This window comes from Pteropus vampyrus, unplaced genomic scaffold (assembly GCF_000151845.1).
Source record: "Pteropus vampyrus isolate Shadow unplaced genomic scaffold, Pvam_2.0 Scaffold370, whole genome shotgun sequence".
NCBI lineage: Eukaryota > Metazoa > Chordata > Mammalia > Chiroptera > Pteropodidae > Pteropus > Pteropus vampyrus.
This window is the reverse complement of record NW_011889151.1, coordinates 469,932-484,126: the sequence shown is the minus strand read 5'-3', so window position 1 is coordinate 484,126 and position 14,195 is coordinate 469,932. Positions and strand designations below refer to the sequence as shown.

General features: G+C 44.1%; 1 protein-coding gene and 1 pseudogene across 9 annotated transcripts in view; one reads left to right on the top strand and one right to left on the bottom strand.

Annotated features, from left to right (window-relative positions):
* The first annotated feature begins 15 nt into the window (after positions 1 to 15).
* Positions 16 to 14,195, top strand: part of TSC22D1 (TSC22 domain family member 1) — a 117,385-nt gene continuing 103,205 nt past the window's right edge. For 8 of the 9 annotated variants that reach the window (XR_002777108.1, XR_002777106.1, XR_002777107.1 and 5 more), the window contains exon 1: positions 16 to 3,231. Coding sequence is in view for 4 of the 9 variants with exons in the window: in XM_011379699.2 (XP_011378001.1) it covers positions 353 to 3,231 (2,879 nt within the window). In the remaining 5 variants the exon portion in view is untranslated. The remainder of the gene's footprint in view (positions 3,232 to 14,195) is intronic. The other variant, XM_011379697.2, reaches the window with a different exon arrangement.
* LOC111731405 lies at positions 6,585 to 6,700 on the bottom strand (annotated as a pseudogene).

Here is a 14,195-nt window from a genome sequence, read left to right as displayed (position 1 = left end):
GGCCGCCCCCTCCCCGGCCCCCCCTCCCGCCCGCCCCGCACCCCACGTGAAGCGGAATATAAAGGGAGTGTGAGACCGGAGGGGAAAGTGAATGGCGGAGGACTGAGGGGGTCCCCCCTCCGCGTCCCCGGCCGCCCTGTTCACCCTCGTCCATCCTCCCTTCCCGAAGCTCGCCCTCGGAGGCAGGAGCGGCCGGCGCCTTCGGCCGACGAGGAGGAGGAGGAGGAGGGGAAGGAGGCATCGTGCCGGGCGGAGCGTCGGGCCCCGTTTTCCTCCCCGGCGTCTTGAATACAAAGATTACGGTGCAGAAGGAAATTGCACTCGCCTCCTCCGCCCCCCGGTACCCGACACAATGCACCAGCCGCCGGAGTCCGCCGCCGCGGCGGCCGCTGCAGACATTAGTGCTAGGAAGATGGCGCACCCGGCGATGTTCCCTAGAAGGGGCAGCGGCGGCGGCAGCGCCTCTGCGCTCGGCGCAGCAGGTACCGGCGTCGCTAGTAATGCCCCCTCTTCCGAGGATTTTCCGCCTCCGTCGCTGCTCCAGCCGCCACCTCCTGCAGCAGCATCTACGTCGGGACCACAGCCTCCGCCTCCACAAAGCCTGAACCTCCTTTCGCAGGCTCAGCTGCAGACGCAGCCTCTAGCGCCAGGCGGGACTCAAATGAAAAAGAAAAGTGGCTTCCAGATCACTAGCGTTACGCCGGCCCAGATCTCCGCCAGCATCAGCTCTAACAACAGCATAGCAGAGGACACCGAGAGCTATGATGATCTGGACGAATCTCACACGGAAGATCTGTCGTCTTCCGAGATCCTTGATGTGTCACTCTCCAGGGCTACTGACTTGGGGGAACCTGAACGCAGCTCCTCAGAAGAGACTCTCAATAACTTCCAGGAGGCCGAGACCCCCGGGGCCCTCTCCCCCAACCAGCCACACCTTCCGCAGCCTCATTTGCCTCACCATCCGCAGCAGAATGTCGTGATCAACGGGAGCACGCATCCACACCACGTCCACCACCACCATCACGTTCATCACGGGCACCACCTCCACCACGGGCACCACCATCCATCCCATGCTGGTGTGGCGGGTGCGTCCATCTCCGGAGGGCCACCCCCAAGCCCAGTATCCAGAAAACTCTCTGCAACTGCAAGCTCTGACAGCGTGGTCCCAGCTGCACCAGCTTCTGCTGTGTCATCGGGTGGCTCACCTGCATCTGTAATGACTAATATCCGTGCTGCAGGCACGACTGGCAGCATAGGTATAAATCCCGTCACTGGCACTAACACAGTGAATAACGTTACCATTTCTGCTGTGGGTAGTTTTAATCCCAGTGTGACGAGCAGCGTGCTTGGTAGCGCTAATATCAACGCGAGCGGTGTACCTAGTGCTGCTAGCGTGAGTGTGGGGCCTGGAGTGAGCAGCGGTGTTAATGTGAATATCTTGAGTGGCATGGGCAATGGTACTATTTCTTCCTCGGCTGTTGTTAACAGTGTCCCCAGTGCAGCTGCAGGGATGACTGTGGGATCAGTTTCGAGTCAGCAGCAACAGCCAACAGTTAACACGTCAAGGTTCAGAGTCGTGAAGTTAGATTCTAGTTCCGAGCCCTTTAAAAAGGGGAGATGGACTTGCACTGAGTTCTATGAAAAGGAAAACGCTGCACCTGCTACGGAAGGTGTGATAAATAAAGTGGTGGAAACTGTCAAACAGAACCCAGTAGAAGTGACTTCTGAGAGGGAGAGCACGAGTGGGAGCTCAGTGAGCAGTGGCGTCAGCACACTGAGTCACTACACGGAGAGCGTGGGCAGTGGGGAGATGGGGGCCCCCGCCGTGGTGCAGCAGCAGCAGCCGCCGCCAGCAGCTCTGCCAGGTGTGGCCCTTCAGCAGATGGACTTCGGCAGCCCTGGTCCACAGAGCATTTCAGCAGTTAGCATACCACAGAGTATTTCTCAGTCACAGATCTCACAAGTACAATTACAGCCTCAAGAACTGAGCTATCAGCAAAAGCAAGGTGTCCAGCCAGTCCCTCTGCAAGCCACGATCAGTGCCGCCACTGGTATCCAGCCGTCACCTGTTAACGTGGTCGGTGTAACTTCAGCTTTAGGTCAGCAGCCTTCCATCTCTGGTTTGGCTCAACCCCAACTGCCGTATTCTCAGACGGCTCCTCCCGTGCAAGCTCCCCTTGCAGGAGCAGCACCCCAGCAGTTACAGTACGGGCAGCAGCAGCCGACAGTTTCTACGCAGATGGCCCCTGGCCACGGTCAGGTGGTGACTCAGATCCCTGCTTCAGAGTATGTACAGCAGCAGCCGATTCTGCAAACGGCAGTGTCCTCTGGCCAGCCCGGTCCTGCGGGGGTGGGAGCAGGAGCAACGGTGATTCCCATGGCTCAGCCACAGAGTGTCCAGCTGCCAGTGCAGCCCGCAGCAGCCCCAGCACCACCTGCAGGGGCGTCCGGCCAGCCTGTGGGCCAGGCTCAGGCAGCAGTATCTGCCGTACCTACTGGCGGTCAGATCGCAAATATCGGTCAGCAAGCGAACGTGCCCACCGCAGGGCAGCCGCCCTCTGCCCAAGTCACACCTTCAGTCATTCAGCAAGGTGCTCCTTCATCATCGCAGATAATTCCGCCCGCTCAGCCCGCAATTATTCATCAGGGAGTTCAAACTAGTGCTTCGGGCCTTCCTCAGCAATTGGTCATTGCTCCCCAAAGTACCTTGTTAACTGCGCCTCCCCAGCCGCAGGGAGCAGAACCCGTGGCCCCGGGAGTCGTGGTGCAGCAGTTGCCGGCACTTAGTCCTTTGCCCCCTGCTGGTAGTGTTTCTGTTACGAGTCAGGTTAGCTCAGCCGGGCCTTCTGGAATGCCTTCTGCCCCAGCAAACTTGGTTCCACCACAGAATATAGCACAAACCCCTGCCACTCAAAATGGTAATGTGGTTCAAAGTGTTAGTCAACCTCCCCCGATAGCAGCTAATATAAATTTGCCTTTGGCACAACAGCTATCACTAAGTTCTCAGTTCTCTGCACAATCATTAGCTCAGGCAATTGGAAGCCAAATCGAAGATGCCAGGCGCCCAGCGGAACCCTCCGTAGTTGGCTTACCTCAGACTCTGAGTGGCGACGGTGGGGGCATGTCAGCAGCTTCAGATGGGAGTAGCAGCAGCCTAGCAGCCTCTGCTTCTCTTTTCCCGTTGAAGGTGCTACCGCTGACGACACCCCTGGTGGATGGCGAGGATGAGAGGTAAGATCACGCCATGTTTCTGCAGACACTCAACACATTCACAGTTAGCTTAGTAGCTGTGTGTGTGCGTGTGCGTGCGTGTGCGTGCACAAAGTTAGTCTGACACATGATACATTCATTTTTATATGGGAAAATGCATTTTGTGGTAAGTTTCCTAGAGCAGGAGTGTTCTGGAATGGTTTCAGAGTGGATAGGAAGTGGTATAAGTAACATGTAGACATTTGACAGAATAGTTAGCGTTAAGAATAGGTTTGGGAGCACCAAGTGGTTTTTGTTATTTATAAAATGCTTTTTAGAAAGATTACTTATGAACAGAAACTTAACTTTTGCTAACTCACATAATAGTTAATCTTTTGAATCACTGAAATCCTTATCTTGGGGGTGGGGTGCGATGCCCACATTTGTTTCTCCTTTACTAGACTGGACAATCCTTTTCAGTTCTACTGCTGTTCGATCTTCATCTGTGAAAGATAATCTTACCAGCTTTTCCTAGTCAGATGTTATAGGAAAGACGACCTAATATGCATTGTATAGGTTGTCTTCATACCGTAACTGACCAACGTTTGTGTGCTTATTTAATGGTCATTTTGTCTGAACAGTAAAGGGATGAGAATCTTAAAAAGTTTTTTTCTTTCTTTTGTGGGGGAGGAGGGCATACACTGTCAAAATAACTAGATTTATTTTTGATGGTGGTATGCTGTACATTTTCCCTTTGGCATAGTAGAGCAAGGTGGTAGCCATTTTAAAGAGTAAAGAAAGTCTTAGAGGGTTGAATTTATAGAGGCAGGAAAGTAAGACTTTGTTCTGCTAATCTGCACCACCTGTTCCATTCTTCCTTTACCAAAAAATACATAAAGCCTAAAGTCCGTTATTAAACTAGCATTTTCTTAATTGAATTGGAAATCATGTGCTAATCACACTTAACTGAGTCAGATTTTTTCTTTGAAGCTGACTGGCTAGGAAAGTTGTGAAATCTCACGATTCTACATTGCTTTGAACTAAGTCGACTTTAAAGGAATGTTCTTTTCACGAATTTGCCGGTCTGACTAACCTTGATCAAAATAATATCGTAGACGTTATGACAAAGACTATTCATTGTCACCGTGGAACTTTGAATAAGCTTGAAAGATATTTAATTATTTTAGTATTAGTTGGAGATTTTTGTGATTGAACTTTCATCAGACCAATGGGAACATTTCTATCCTAAATGTATATTTGAGGTTTACACTTGGAAAAATTGAGCATATTTCAAAAGAATTTCAAGTTTAGAAAAAGAAAAAGGCCAAATGCTACAGTAAGCTTTTCAGGATTTTGTTACTTAAAAGAGGTAAGGTAAAGGCGTGGTTTATGGAACTAATTTAAAATCTTGTCTTTCAAGATTTTATTTTTCAAATAGTCACGTAATTAAAACCTTGTTACCTGACCAAATGTATTCTGCACCAGGTGTACAAAACTGTACTTTTAAAGGTACAGTTCTTCTGGGAGGTAATTTCCTTAATAGCCCTATTATAATTATTGTTAAACTTTTAATTTTATCATATATTATTACTCACCAATAGTTAATACCTATGATTTTAAATAATTATTTACACCACATATTACTGTTTTCTAACTCTAAAAGGTCTGATCTGAGTGAAGCCCCTATAAAAACAGGTATATTAGATGGATGGTAAATTTAGAGAATTGAAAGGTCAGTGAAATGTACAGATGAAAACCACACCTTTTGAATTCACATCTGCCATGATTTTTGTGAATCGCCATTTGTGGTCTAGTATGACTTTCTCCTTGTTTCCCCACTGGTGGTAGGGAGTGATAGAGCTTTCCACGATCGCTGTTCCAGACACTTAAAGTCAGAGGTTACTACTTACAACTAAGTTTTTAACTATAGGGGTAGAATCTCAGTTTAAGATAGTACGAAATTAATTTTTCTATATTATAACTGAGATGAAGATTAATTAGGGGCAAATTATGTAGAAAGGTTTGGAATTAAAGGGACAAAAAGAGATACGGAGAAACAGGATTAAGTAGTAGTATAAAGTAACTTGAGTCGACGGTACCTCTTTTGAATTTACTACGTATCTGAGCCTGTGTTAACACAAAAGTGGAGTCATCAATTTCGGGAAATTTTTGTTTCAGAGGTAGCCTTTAAATTCTGAAAAATCAGAATGTTTTACCCCTAAACCACCTGTAAAGGTCAGAAAAGATAAATATGTATGTTATTTTCTTTATTGTGTTCTACTGCAGATTATTTTTTTATCACTATAGTTTGGAAAAAGAAATGTTGTTTTATTTAAATTTGCTTTTGGAAGGGAATTTGAAAATACCTCCAAGAGAAAAAAGTGATAATGATGTAAAAAATTCTTTCTACCCTTCCTTCCCATGATAGCTTCTGTGTCACTTGCATTTTCTGGGCTTGGTCACCTATTAGGTCTCTCCTGGGAGAATGAGTTCATTGTAATTTAAATATTATGACTTAGAAGACATATTAACAAACTTTTGGGTGGTAGACAAATCAAGGATAGCTATTCTTTAGTCGTCTTTTAAAATAATACTCTTAACACTCTAAATTTTAAAATGCTTATTAGACAGGTGGAAAATACTTTCGGCTGGCCACTGGGAGACACTATAAAGTTTAGAAACATAGATCAGGCATTAAGATTCTATATCTTGTTTTTTAAAAATCATTCTCATCGAGAAGGTCTTAATGCAGCCTTCAGCACGAACTTACCTTTACGACGCGGGAAGCAGAGGTGTTCCACACTGACATAGAATCTTTTGTGTTTTGTGGTTATTAGTACAGCCTCTTATGTGAAATTGTTCACGCTTCTACTCATGCTTCAAGACCCAGCTCAGACGTCCCCTCTGAAGCATTGCCCTCCCCCAGGGACCGTTGCTCGCTCAGCACTTTTTTTAGGGTTCCTCTGTTTAAGCCCCGCACACATTCGGTCATAATTACCTTTACCCATTTTCCCCACAAGACCATGTGTTCCTTAAGGGCAAGACCAAGTATTTTTTTGACAAGTCAATGAGCAGACTTTTCTCTGCTCTTACTATCGTATTTAATGCTAAAGATGCAGGATCATATAATTTAGGCAACAGATTGAAAAGAATGAGTAAAAAAATTTGCTTTTTGTACCTTTTTTACCTCATCATTTTTTCAGGTGAATTGACATTGTTCTTTGAAATATGGTGCCTGTTATACAGTAGGCCCTCAAATATTAAAGAGAAATGAGAGTTTTCTTATCTATAAAATAAAAGTAACACTTGTTTTGCCTACTTCTGAGGATGGTAGCATCAGGTAAAATACTTTAAGTGTAAAATACTAAGTTACTAATTTTTTTTATTATTATTTATGCCTACAGCACCTGGTCTTCCTAGGTGGTCTCCCATCCAAGTACTAACCAGGCCCGACCCTGCTTAGCTTCCAGGATCAGACATGGGGCTTGTTCAGGGTGGCGTGGCCGTAGACCATGGACCGTGGTTCCACTGGGGCGCGAGCCCAGGACCTTCTGTGTGTAATGCAGATGTGCTCACCACTACACTATGGAGCCACGTCCATAAGTTTTCATTTTCACTTAGGTTAATACCCGCACAGTTTGAAGAGCCAAATAGTTTACATGGTTATCAGGACAAAAGCTTCCCGTACCTTCCTCTGCGGACGCAGTCGCTCACATCTTTTACACGATCGTGGCATTCACCGCGCAGTCTCTGAACCACACGCCTGTGTTGCTGCTGGATGTGGAGCGTAGCTGGGTGGCTGGGAGTGGGGACTCCGGAAGGGGACGGCTCGGGTTTGGTCCTGCTGTCGTTCACTAGTTTTATGTGTAACACTGGGCTGCTTAACCTTTCGGTGGCTCAGTTTGCTCATTTTAAAAAATGGGGATAATAGTTCCTATCTCGTAGGTTTGTTACAAGAGTTAAAGAAATCTGGAAGGCCCCGAGAGCTGTGTCTAACTCATATGCCCTACATAAGTGTGTGTTAAATAAAATACTTCTTGCTTTTGTTTTTGGACTTATTCCAGGATAGAAAATGAAGAGTTAATGTTGTTATCGTCACCTAATCCGCTGTTCCCCCGTCCTTCCAGTTAACGGTTACGGTTTCATCACTGTTGATTGTTCAGTATTCTTGTAAAATACGATAACCTTTCCTGCCATGTACAGCGTCCTGCACTCACCTTCCTTCTGCATCCGCCCCGCTGTCCGGTTCATCTGGTGTGCTCGTGTACGTGGGATATATTTCTGTCTACTATTTAGCATATAGAAAAGTTAGTGAGTCACTCCCCCACACCCCCCAAGTTTCCATGTGTCAACATAGTCCGTTTTCTTCAAGTTAGGACCTTTCCTCCCGTTTTTGTATGTTTTGGGCTTTGCTTTTCGCGATAGAACCTTTTCCAGATGTCTGGTAATTCTTGGTTGTGCCCTTGCACGTAAGTGCGGGAGACTGGAGAGCTGGTAAAATATTCTTAGTCTGACTTGCCGACTGGTGACTTTCCCGTAGAGTGATTGGCCGGGGCTCATTTCATCCCCGCCCCCATCCCTTCGGCTCTCTCTTCAGTTATCACGAATTCAGCTTTTCATCAAATGTCTCTCGGGATGTTCAGACGTATCGGGTATTGTTGTCCGTTTAATCTTCCTGAGGCAGCCCCTCTGTCGTCCCTCTGCCCTCCGTTCTGGCTGGCCGCCGTCCAGACTTGGTGTACAGTTTTCTCCACGAGATTCCCGTCGGCTGCTCCTGAGGTTGTAGCCCCACTTGCCAGTGACCCATGTCATGCTTATTCTTGATCGACTTGGAATTTTAAACTGGCTTTAGTTTACCCAGATACTTATTTGATTCTTTGGTTAGGTAAAGAATGCCAGATGGGAAATCATATTGTTTTATGCTTTTGTTCTATTGCTTTCTAGCTTCTCTGTTGCTTTTGAGAAGTCTGAAGCCATTTTGATACCTCGTATGTTGTGTGTGACCCGTGTGTATGTTTGTTTTTCCTTTTCTTTCCTCTCGTTTACTCTCCCCTTCCTTCCCCTCTTTCGTTTATTTAAATCTCTGAAAACTTTTAAGATCGCATCTGTTTCCAGTGTTCTGAAATGTTACAGTAAGGGGGTCCTAGTGTCGGTCCTTGACGGGACCTTTCGGTCCGGAAGCATCTTTTAATTCTGGGAGTTTTTCTTGAATGAGGTTGTTGATTATTTCCATCCATTACTCCCTCCCCGTCTTTTTCTTTCTCAAACCCCCCTTATTGGGATAATGGACCTTCTTGACCAGCCTTCTGATTTTCTTATATTTTCATCTCTCTTTTTGCCCCGCTTCTGTTGAGTTCTCATTTATTGTCATATGTTTAATTTCCAAGAGCTTTTGTTTTTGTCTTTGCTTCTTTTAAATAATATCCTGTTCTAAAAATGGTAGTACTTTCTCTTAGCTGTCTGAATATATAAATAATAGTTTTTAAAAATATTTTTTCCTTGGGTGATGTGTCCTCCCGTTTTCTTTTTCTTTTAGCTTTTATTTTTATTTATTTATTTATTTTTTTTGCCTTGGTCTTTATCTTTCATGTTATAGCCTTTCCTTAGATGTTTGGAGGTTGTGTTTAAGAGTAAGGGTGTAAAATGCTGATTAGAAATTATCAGAAAGTCTTGTTAGCTCCACGGCGTGGAACTCGTGCTGGGCTCTTCGGTCGGAGGACATTTGATGCCAGTATCTTCATGTCCTTCCTCTTAGCTGGTTAGATTCCCTGTGGAAGGCTCTTCTGAGCCGTTACGTGGGGGCGAAAGCCTGTCAACTTGGTGGGTGCGGGAGGGAGTGGAGTGAAAGGTATTGCATCCGCATGTGTATGTTTCTTCACTCAGTCACCCTGTTTTCAGTATGTTCTGCCTGCCGCTGTGCATGATTTCCTCAGTCTTGGGATCTCGTGTTTCATATTCTCCAGACAATGTATTTTTAATTTTTTGTTGGGGTTGGGGAGGGGCATTTGGGATCTGTGGGGCTCGTTGCTTCTCAAACAGACTTTTAAACAATCTTTCTTATTTTAGCACCCTGTCGCCCCCACATCCCACATCAGAGGTATGTGGTACTGCCAATTCCTGAGTCTTTTGGGGATTTTACAGTTTAAATTGGGTTTATTCTTGGCTTTCTCCACTGTTTGCTAAAGATTTGATTTTCTAGTGTTTGCTAAGTCATTTGTCACTCAGCCATCTGTTTTCCTGCTTTCATATTTTTGTTGCTATTGTCTTTTCACCTGTTCTCGGAATTTTTGTGGCCTTGTGTCTTTATAGCTTTTAAAAAATTCCTTTTCTGTCATTTTAGTGGGGTTTTTGGGAAGGGAGTACAAAAATAGACGTGTGTGTTTACTGTCATTACATGCCTGTCTTGACGGTGGAACACCGCACTGTTAAATGCAAGGACGATGTACATTGTGATACACTAATTACTCCAAGATTTAATCTGTAACGAATACAGAAAATTTTAAGAGTACAGTCGTTTGGCTTATATCCAGCAGAAATATGAATAGTATCTAACTCAGTTTTTCTGTTCACAGAAGTGATTAAAAATGTTGGGATTAGAGTCAGTTAATACTTATTATCACATTTAACGAACTCAACAACCTTGTGAATTAAGTTTTTTCTGTTTTAAAACAGAATAAACTGAAGCTTACTTAGTTTATTAGGCCAAGGGAGTTGTCTGAGGTTATATATACAGCAGTAGAGCAGAGCTAAGATTAAAAAGCATTTTTCCAATTTGAAATCTAGTGCTGTTTCTACTAATAAAACCACCAAGAGGTAAGGCTGATGCCAATAAGTAATATTAGGGTGGTTAAGAACATGAAAAGAGGCAGGCTTCATTGATGTGTGTATTCGTACACAGAATGGAATTCTTATAGAACATACCAATATTTACCTGTAATCCCTTGGTGAGAAAAAAGTAGGTAAAATTATCACAGTGGTGTACCTGGAATGCGGTAGATATTCAAATGTTAAATGAATCAACGTTAACATTCTTTTTCTCTTGAAAGCTGCGTGAAAAAGATCTTTTTCAGGAAAATCATTTTAATTACGTAATAATTTAAATTCAGTCTTTGTAACATTGGCTTCAGAATCGCAGAACAAGTAGATGTCTGTCTTGTTTAGAAAACTAATTTAAAAATCCGAACCTGCGGAGCGTGATCCGCTCTGGGCGCGCAGCGTTGGTCTTTCCCATGTTGCTGTGTTAAGGTTGCATGTGTCACGGTAAGAACATGCGAATGACTCATTAAAAGGTATTGTGAGGGAAAATTTACAGCATATTTACATTATTTTAAAGAACTATTTATAATGAGTTTTAGGTTCTAGGTCGACTCTTTTTCTAGCTCACATATACTCATGTCGTCATCATCCCGTGTGCCCTGTCCTGTCCCTGCTCCGCCACACGGGCACGTGCACACACACATACGCGCGCGCGTGCATACACGTGTGCACACACACGTGCACACACACATGCACACACACGTGCACACGCAGTGTTTTTCCCTTACCGGCCAGTCTGACCTGGAAATCGTTCTTGACCTGTCGGTGTCGGCAGGCCACGCCGGCCTTTGTTTTCCCTGCTCCCTGAGACACTCCCGCTTTGGTGATGTCCCTTAGTCTCTTCTCGCCTTTCTGGCCGCCCCTTTCCAGTCGCTTTCAGCGTCACTTCTCTCGGACTCGCAGTGTTGGGGTTTCTTTGAATCTCTGAGTCCCCTTCCCGCTGCCTGTTCCCTTGGGTCATCGCCTGTCTCGTGGCTTTAAATGCAGTCCGTGCGCCGTCACTCCTGAATGCGCGTCCCTGGCCCACACGTCCCCTTGGCTTTGACCGTCACGCGCACCTCTGCTTGCTTTGTAACGTCTCTTGTAGGCCTCTCGGTCTCAGCAGATCATAAACTTAACTCTTCTTTACCTAACCCCTGAAATTTCCTCCTTGGATCATCCTCATTTTAATAAATATTACTTTTTATTCTCGTTCTTCACTTCAGAAACCTGGGAGGCATTCTCGATAGCTCAGCTCGCTTTCCCTCACTTTGCGTGTCCTGACCTTCACCTTCAGAATACGTCTTAAATTCATCTGTTTTCCTCCGTCTCTATCGCCACGGCTCTAAGTTAACATATTCAACTCTCACTTAAAGCACTGCAGTGGCTTCTCACTGGCCTTTCTCTAATATTCTAGCGCGGAGTCGGAACGATGTTCTTAGGCTGGAAATCTGTTCCGACCACTCACTCACTCCAAGCTCCTTAGCCGCCCCGTCGTTTCAAGGTAATTCCTGTTCGCTTGCTCCTGGCCTCGTGTCCTTCATCCCCGTACTTTCTGCATTCACTGCCCTCCTTCCGTTCCTCTGGTCTTTCTTTCCCCTGTACATTTTGTTGCATTCTGTTCCTTTAACCTGAACATCCCCATGTTACCCCTTTATTCCTTCTCAAAACGTAACCATCACTTTTTGAGAGGCCTTCTCTGAGGTACCGATCTAAATTTAGCTTGTTCGTTATACTGTTTAATAGCACCCTATTCTTTTGTAATGCATATTAAGTTTGTAATCTTTTTTCATGATTATCCGTTTGATGATTTTAAGCCTCATAACAGGGATGTTTGGTTTGCTACTATATATTCAAAGTACATTTTAGTGTCTTACCAACAGTAGGTACTTATTGAAAATCTGCTTAATGAATGAATGAAGAAAAAATATTTTTAATATTGGCGTAAGGACAACTTATCTTTTTAAGAATACTGTTACGATATATTTGAAAGGTAAATAAGTTCTTTATATATGATCATGTGATTTCCTTTTTTTTTTTTTTATTGGGGTTGTTGGGATTTATTTGTTTTTTTTTGTTTTTTTTGGGCCAAAAAAAAATCAGTGCTTACTTAGTTACTGCTTTTAACAAACATTTGTTTTATGTTTATGCTTATTTTGTATTTACTGATGTTTATGCCAATAAAATTTCTCCAACTTGCATAAAACAAAAAACCCATTTTTTTCAAAATTAGAATATCAGTATTCTTTATCTGCTTTTGACTAGTTCAGCCATTTAGCATATGATTATTACTGAACATCTAACTATAACCTTGAAGCCCTTTGGTAAAATTTCAGCGTTTAGCTTGTAAAACGCCACTTGTTTGTGTTGACGGTTTTCGTTGTTAAGCAGTTCTTAAGCATTGAGTTAATGGCCTGTTTAAAATTCTTAACTGATCTATTTTACTTATTGTCATTGTAGTTGCTTATTAAATCAATAGGTTATGGATTATGTAAAGGGGGAGGAACCGGGAGAAAGGTTTGGCAGTGATTAACTTACTTGATTATATGTGGGTATTAAGTGGGATTAAAAAAAGCATAGAGTTGAGGGAAGGGAAGATGTCGACTCTGATGCTGAAGCGTCGTGATCCTCAGAGGCAAGTTCTGAGAGTCCCTAAAGCTTTTGAATCCTTTTCGTAGACATGTCCATATTAAACCTGGTTGCCTGGCTCAAAACCATCTTCGTGTTGATCCGGGAGAAGATTTATCGAGCTCGACTTTGTTAAGTGTTCGCCTTAGATCACGGCGGACGGTGTCACCCGTCCTCGGCCCTGGAGCCATGGGATGAAGGGTTACTCTGAGTCTCCTGTGGTTTAGACAGTCGAGATGGCATCTCGTTTTTCCAGGCCTCCCAGATTATTTTTTGTAATATCAGCTCACTAGTCAGGTTGAGGAACTTTCTGACACCCTGCGACTGTGCCCGATTGTTCTGTTTTTGAGGAAATTGTAGATGGACCGATTATGAAATCGCTCGTTGTTGACGAGACTCCCTCCTCTCACAGCTCACTTCATTTCATCCGCAAACACTCTTGTTCTTGGAGGTCTGGGTGCGGATGCTCACCATGGTCTCGTACTCAGGGATGTAACCTCTGTGAGTGTGAGGCCTTCCCCATCTCGGAAGAAAAAAATATTTTTAATATTTTACCTCTGTATTCCCACTGCATGCAGTAGTGCTTGGCTCATAGTATATTCCGGAATATTTGTTGAGTACGTGAATTCAGACATGTGGCAGAGAAAAGCCCCTACAGACATCCAGGATAGGGACGTAATTACTGCCAAATACTTTGCTGTCCTGTTACCGTCACACAAAATGTTACGGCTGTTTTGATAGGAGTAAGGTTCCATTCTCCCCTTCCCCCCAGGTATGGTACTGTACCTGTTATGTTAAACTCTCTCCCCTTCACCAATCTGTCGAATGGGCAGATTTATCTAGTAGGTGTAAATTGTGTGTCTAGCGATGGTGTAGGCAGAGATTTAATCAGATGTGGATCTTGTCCTCAGGGAATGTGTGCAGTTCACACATGGGGAAATCACATGGCTTCGTAAGTGTAAAATGATGGTTTTAAACTATATGAAATATGAAATAAATGATAAGAAATTGAGAGCTGGAAATCTTGAGATCTTTGAACCCTTGGTTTATATTGTAGATGGAGGAACAAGTTCAGCGAGGCTAGATGAATTCTCTGGCGTAGTGCTCTAAAATGTTTCTTAGCCCGTAACTGGAACTTGAGTCTTTAAAATGGTCAAGGAAATTGCATTCAAAGTTCACAGATGCGGTAGAATTGACATTGACCTTTGGTAGGTCAGGAAAGCAATGTTATTTGAACTGAGTTTTCAGAAGTTTTGGGTTGAAAGGGGATGTTTCAGGCAGGAGAATGTTAATAAAAATGGGGGGAAGTAAGAAAACCATCCTGGGCTTCGGTCAGGCGACAGCTGGACTTAATAGAACACGTTTGTCTCAGGAAGTGATAGAGGAGGTAGCTGCATTGAATCGGGGAGTGATTTGGCTCTTAACACTTGTTGACTAAACGATGTTCAAGAAAGATTAGTGTAAAAGGAATCTGTAGTTTGGATTAGAGAGCAGGTACACCTAGAAGCAAGAAGGACCAGTTAGGAAATTATATTTTTCTGTTATTAATGAAGGAAGGACATAAATTAGGGGGATAGTGATTT